We start from the raw sequence: 7,500 nt of genomic DNA on the forward strand, positions 1-7,500 counted from the left end.
TGACATAACACCTGCAATCCATTCGGAAGAGAGAACCTTTGCAGGCTTTGACATAACACCTGCAATCCACTGGAAGAGGTACTTGTAAGCTTTGACATAACACCTGCAATCCACTGGAAGAGGTACTGGTAAGCTTTGACATAACAAATGCAATCCATTGGAAGAGATCACAGTAAGCTTTTACACAACACCTGCAATCCATTCGGAAGAGAGACACATTGCAGGCTTTGACATAACACTTGCAATCCAAAATTCTGTAGAAAAAATCCACTTTGATAGGAAAACAAACACACTTGCAGGCTGAAAAAAAAAAGTATAAAAGAAAAAAGAACGGCGTTCTCATTATCTCATTATAGTGACGCGCTCTACCTGGAGAGATAAGCCCGAATTTTACGCAGATAAATAATTCATTGTGACGTGACAATACAATACAATGCAATACAATACAATACAATACAATGCAATACAATGCAATGCAATGCAATACAATACAATACAATACAATGCAATGCAATGCAATGCAATGCAACGCAATACGGTACGGCACGATACGATTAAAGTCAATTCGTTCAGGGCTGAGGTCTTGCTATTACTCGTACTACTTCCCCCAGTCCTCCGTCCACCCCCCTCACAAACTCTCCCATCCCACCCCACCCCACCCCACCCCACCCCACCCCACCGCTCCACACACACACACACACACACACACACACACAATCAAGCCTCACCTTGGTGTTGGGGTAGTAGCAAGGTCCAGGGGAGCAGTCGTCCTTGAACTTGCCGTGGCGAACCCCGAAGGAGTAGGCGGGGTTCTTGTTGTGGGAGGAACGGGGGTCGTGGGTCTTGTCCCCCGTCAGGGCGGGCAGCCCGTAGCAGGGCCCCGGGGAGCTGTACATGGCCGCAATGGGTGCCCGGGGCTTCACGTACTCGTACACCATGGTGACGGGTAGACTGAGTGGCTGGCTGGGTGGACTGCTGGCTCTTTCTTCTACCTAGCTGTGCCCACAGAATGATAACAATGATAACAACGACAACAACAACAATACTACAACTACTACTGCTACTGTTGCTGCTCCTCCTACATATTACAACAACAAAAACAACAGCAGCAGCAGCAACAGTAGCAGCAGCAGCAGCAGCAGCAACATAACAACAATGATAATCTTTACCATCATCATCATCATGAGCAGCATTTGCATTGCACATTTCGATGCTACACATACGCACTCACGAAAGATAAGAGGTCAAATCAACAGTGGATAAGGGGAGAGGGGGGGAAGCATGGGGGTGGGGGGGGAGGGGAGGGGTAAGGGGGGAGGGACTGACAAAAACGCTTCACATCAGAGTTGAGGTGAGCTGAGTTGATTTAAAGATTTTCACTTCCTGTCTTACATAAAGCACCCCTAGACGGCGAAGCATCTATGTCACATAATGAAAACCCAGTGTAGAATTGAGACTTGAACTGTATATCCATCACTCCACCCCCTTTCCAAGAGGCAAAAGCCTACATGTACAAATCATTTCAGTCTCTAAAAGGCGAAGCATGTACGTCACATAATGAAGACCAACGGGTATATGCGACTCTATCTGTATATTCAAGTCCCTTCCAAGGGAGTGTGGCCTACTTGAATAAACCATCTCAGCCGCCAAAGAGATGTAACGTATAGTTATACCAATTGATGAAGACCTATGTGAATGTGCGAGTCCTACTGTATCTCTCACTTCTAAGAGCTACGGCCTACATCAATAATAAATCGTTTCAGTCCCAGACTCTGCTCGTCAGTGCAATATGTTGTTTTTGTTTTTTTCAGTATTTTTTTTTTTTGGGGGGGGGGGGGTGGGGGGTGGGGGGGGGTGGGGGGGATCTATATAATTCCGGTGGAACATACAGAAAGAGACAGAAGAGGGTAACAAGGAGGGAGAGGGAGGGAGGAAGAGAGAGGTGGAGAGGGGTGAGACAGAGAGAGAGAGAGAGAGAGACAGACAGACAGACAGACAGACAGTGAGTGAGACAGCAACAGAGACAAAGATATAAAGAGACAAAAGCAATAGAAATAGAGAGGACAAAAATATATATGTAAAAAGGACAGACCGAGAGGCAGAGATATGAAGAATAGAAAGCGAAAGAGAGAGATGGATAAAAAAAAAAAAAAAAACCCCAAACAATTAGAAATAGAGGGAGAGAAGTAGGCCCTTGAAGAAGAAGAAGAAGAAGAAGAAGAAAGAACAAAAAGAACAAGAAGTAGAATGAGAAGAAGAAGGGGGAGGAGGAGAAGGAGGAGGAGGAGGATCTAAGCTAGGAGGAGGAGTATATGGGGATGAGGAGGAGGAGGAGGAGGAGAAAAAGGAGGATGCTTGTGTTACATAACGTCAGAAGTCATCATCTTGACTGTTGCCCACCTGACCAGTTTCCAATTGGACGCTGGGATCAGCAGAACTAACGAACACCCGAATGTAATAATCAACTAGCTGATTGTGGTCGCTGCCAAGGAAGAAGAAGAAGAAGAAGAAGAAGAAGAAGAAGAAGAACAGAAAGACTGAAAAATCATGTCTGATTACGATAACAATAATCTAGTCGTTTTATTTATCTTTTTTTTTTTGTTTATCTATCTATCATTATGATTATTATTATTATCATCATCATTTGTATTATTGTCGGTAGTAGTAGTAGCAGGAGGAGGAGTAGCAGCAGCAGCAGTAGTAGCAGTAGTACTGAAATTTTACTGCTTGTTGTTGTTTTTGGATGAGATTTCTTCACTTTTCATTTATGTATTTTCTGGTAGTGTTTCTCTATCTATCTATCTATCTATCTATCTATCTGTCTGTCTGTCTGTCTGCCTTTCTGCCTATTATTTTACGTGTTGTTATTTTAGATGAGATTTCTTGGCTTTTCATTTGTGTATTTTCTGGTTGTGTTTCTCTATCTCCATATCTGTCTATCTATCTGCTTGTTTCTTCCTTTATCTATTTCATTTGGCTTTGGCATTCACACCATATCTCATAGTAAAATAATCGAGGAATGAAATTGTACGGACAGAGAGAGAGAGAGAGAGAGAGAGAGAGAGAGAGAGAGAGAGAGAGAGAGAGACAGAGACAGACAGAGAGACAGACAGAGAGACAGAGAGAGACAGAGACAGAGAGAGACAGACAGAGAGACAGAGAGAGACAGAGACAGAAAAAGACGGTGAGAAAAAGAAGAAAAAGAAGGCACAGCAAAAGACAGACAGACAGACAGAGAGAGAGGGGGGGGGGGGGGGGGGGACAGGGGGGGTGACTATGATGAAAGACGGTGTTGGTGGTAGGTGGTGATGAGGATGAATGATTTACTTCTTAATCATCGGTTTCTCTCTCTCGTAGGCATTACGCTGTTAGGTTGACACGATAAGGTCTCCCCCTCTCCCTCCTCCCCGGCCCCCCCCCCCCCACACCCTCACCTCCTACCCCCCCCCCCTCCCCCCCCGCCCCCCAGTCCCCCGGTCCCATCTATATCTTCGACCAGCTTACAACTAGCCAGACACTGTCTCTTGGTATTCACTCTCGTATCCAGCAAGGCATTCTTGGATGCAGTGCACACGGGTGGCTCCATTCTTTTCTTTTCATATCTGTGAAACTGCATGTTTGGTGCATATCTGTTATGCATATGTGTGTGTATGTGTGTGAATGTGTGTCTGCATTTTTTTTATATATATATTTATTTGCTTATTTATCATCATTGTTGTCTTTTTTATTTTATTATTATTATTATTATTATTATTATTATTATTATTATTATTATTATTATCTTTTAAAATTATATTATTATTTGTTTATTTATTTATTTATTTATATATATATATATTTGATTTGATTTGATTTGATTTTGTTTTGTACGCTTATAGTTGACTTCATCAAGTTTTTGCGCCTTATACATATTATTATTAGTAGTAGTAGTTCTTTTTTTTTTCTCAAGGCCTGACTAAGCGCGTTGGGTTACGCTGCTGGTCAGGCATCTGCTTGGCAGATGTGGTGTAGCGTATATGGATTTGTCCGAACGCAGTGACGCCTCCTTGAGCTACTGAAACTGAAACTGAAACTGAAACTTTTTGGGGTTGCCTGAGTACAGCAGTCTTGCTTCGTCTTGAGAGGAGAGACGATAGAACGGAAAGGGAGGACACGGAGAGAGAGACAGAGACAGAGAGAGGGAGAGAGAGAGAGAGAGAGAGAGAGAGAGAGAGAGAGAGAGAGAGGATAGAACGGAAAGGGAGGACACGGAGAGAGAGACAGAGAGAGACAGAGAGAGAGAGACAGAGACAGACAGAGAGAGACAGAGAGAGAGAGAGAGACAGAAAGAGAGAGAGAGACAGAGACAGACAGAGAGAGACAGAGAGAGAGAGATTCAGTTTCAGTAGCTCAAGGAGGCGTCACTGCGTTCGGACAAATCCATATACGCTACACCACATCTGCCAAGCAGATACCAGACCAGCAGCGTAACCCAACACGCTTAGTCAGGCCTTGAGAAAAAAAGAAAAAAGAAAAGAAAAAAAAGGTGAATAAATAATAGATAAGCTTACATAAACAAATAAATAAATGAATAAATAATAATAATTATAATATAAAAAAGGTAGTAATAATAATGATAATAGATAAATAAATAAGACAACAATGATGATAAATAAGCAAATAAATGTAAAACATGAAGACAGACAGAGAGAGAGAGAGAGAGAGAGAGGGGGGGGGGGGGGGCAGAGAGAGGGACAGAGAAAGACAGACGGACAGACAGACAGGCAGACAGAGATAAACACAACCATAACATACAGAGACAGAGAGACAAACAAACAGAAACAGAGAAACAGACAAAAACGCGGAGGACGAAAAAACGAAAAAGGGAAAATGAAAAGGATATCATTCACAACGAATGACCCTCGAGAACGAATCATTGCACACTCATAGAGACACACAGCATCAATGCCAGGAATCATTTCACCATCATTATGTTTCAATATTATAAAGGCAATATATATGTATTCCCAACTGTCCACCTTTTGAAGGTGACCGATTCTTAGAAAATTCACTCACATACTTAGACTATCTTCACTGCAGCGGCATAATTGAGCAAACCTTAGCGGCGTAAAATCGCATCTATACGTGTTTCTGCAGTAAGTTTACTCATCGTAACATTTCACTCGATCAGTTTTCTCTTTCCTATTCACTGCAAGACACAAACAATCAAGTGGAAACGAAATATAAACGAGACAACACCACAAGGCGTTCATTCAAACAAACAAACAAACAAAAAGTATTTTGAAGCATGGAATTAGATACTGACAACAGATTATTGTATTGTGAATGTATCGCTCTGAAAAGAAAATTAAGTTCAGCGATCTTTATATTAAAAAAAAAAAAAAAAAGAAAAATGATACAACCGATAAAAGAACAAAAATACAGAAAGGCGACAATTAAAAAAAAACACTATTTCAATGGAATTAAGAAACACGATTCCTTCTTTATGAGAAAAAAAATCCCCCAAGACATAATCAAAATCTCACCCTCGTTCTCACCGACTCATCCACGAAACACCAGCAGAGGTTGAGCAACGACTACAGCCGAGACTGACTCCACCTGGGCAACGGAAGTTGAACCCCAAACTTGACGGCTAATCCCTAGCTACCAGCCTCACTCTGGTTTTTACTTGATTAATCCCCTTAATCCCTTACAAGGTTCTGGGCGCTGAGATTAGCTCGAAAGTGCTGTATAACCTTTGTTCTAACGCGCTAATTTCGCTCTCCCCATGCCTGTGAGAGGGGATATAAGAAATACGAGGATTAGGCCTACTGAGTTACCCCGCTAAGCATTTTGTGGCGGCCATGATGGGTTGGAAACTATGGCGGTCATAGCCTGGTAACGAGCTGACAACCGAGGTCTGACAGTTGTACTGAGTTCAAGAATGAAATTAAATAAAGTAAAAACAAAAAGGAAAGGATGAAATGAAATAAAGCGGAAAAAAGAGTGAACGACAGTAAAGAACCGTGATACGATACGATACGATACACGACACGACACGACACGATATAATGCGATGTTATACAGTGCTGTACAGTACAGTACAGTACAGTACAGTACAGGGGACCACAGTACAGTTCAGTACAACACAAATCAATCCATTGTAACATTGCACTAACGCAACAAACAGTGCAACAATACAATACAATACAACACAATACAATCCAATACAATAAAACAAGAATCGTTAAAAGAAAATACTAACTAAAATAAAACTTTGACTTGTGCATATAAAGGAAAAAACACACAAAAAAACAGAACACAAACTGATTTATTTTCTGACAGACCTAAGTTTGAACCCATTCGTTGGTTTAAGACAGTGTGTGTGTGTGTGTGTGTGTGTGTGTGTGTGTGTGTGTGTGTGTGTGTGTGTGTGCCGTGTGTGTGAGTGTGTGTAGTATTAGAATAGTGTGATTGGTATAAGCCATATTTCTGAATATGTTTGTGTGCACGTGTGCCAATGTGTGAAAGTGGTCATAAGATCCCCGATAGATACATACAAATTTCTTTTTTTTTTTTTTTAAAGCAGATAATACATTACTCTAGCCGTCTTGTGATCGCTGGTGTAGTATTTGAAAAACAAAAAAACAAAACGTAACTCTATTTCTAAATTTCTTCAGTTTATTTGCATATGTGCCAAAAAATATGGTTCGACGTTTGATTCCGTATTATATATTCTGATTATAAGTATCAAGACCGAGTTAAAAAAAAAAACAAACATATATAGAAATAGATAGAAGACAGATAGATAGATATCTCCGCCTACAGACACAGAAGTTACCAATATGGAATGACGAACCATAGGTTCGAATCCCATCAGACACTCAAATGATCATCATGGGGGTTTCATCCTGGAGTTGAGTGTACTAAGGTCTCCATGCAACATGAAGCCTTGGGCTACACAGTCGAAGGAAACCAACGTTAGGAAATTCATGCTTGAGAGTACATGTGGCTGCAACCATTATCCTCATCAACACTGCAGTGTTTGTCTCTTCCGGGGTTCTGGTTGAGGTCAGAACATGGTGGTAGGGACCACCCTGTTACAGACAATCTGTGATGCTCGTTACAGAGGTAGAGATATCGAACACCGAAAAACAAACAAACAAGCAAAAGATCACAAAGATCGATACCAAGAATCTCCCCCCCCCTCTCTCTCTCTCTCTATATATATATATATATATATTTATTTTTTTTTTTAATACACACACACACACACACACACACACACACACACACACACACACACACATATATATATATATGCATATATACATACATATATGATTTTATTTTGAAGATAACTTCGAAAATGAATGTGGCATTTTATTGTAAAACCCTGTCTTTCCTTGACAGAAATATGAATTGGTAACAATAATATGAAACAACTGATAGTGACATTAACATTTCTGTTATCCGAAGATTTGTTGTAATCCAGTTCCTCGGGTATTGCATAACATTCCC

The 7,500-nt window shown here is 41.1% G+C and overlaps 1 protein-coding gene across 1 annotated transcript in view; it reads right to left on the reverse strand.

Moving 5' to 3' along the window:
• The window catches only part of LOC143298230 (ciliary microtubule associated protein 1A-like), a 9,425-nt gene extending 8,487 nt beyond the window's left edge, over positions 1-938 (reverse strand). Inside the window, exon 1 of the mRNA XM_076611033.1 lies at positions 729-938. Within this exon, the coding sequence (XP_076467148.1) occupies positions 729-938 (210 nt within the window). The remainder of the gene's footprint in view (positions 1-728) is intronic.
• Positions 939-7,500: the final 6,562 nt, after the last annotated feature.

The sequence above is a fragment of the Babylonia areolata genome, chromosome 23 (assembly GCF_041734735.1).
Source record: "Babylonia areolata isolate BAREFJ2019XMU chromosome 23, ASM4173473v1, whole genome shotgun sequence".
Lineage (NCBI taxonomy): Eukaryota > Metazoa > Mollusca > Gastropoda > Neogastropoda > Buccinidae > Babylonia > Babylonia areolata.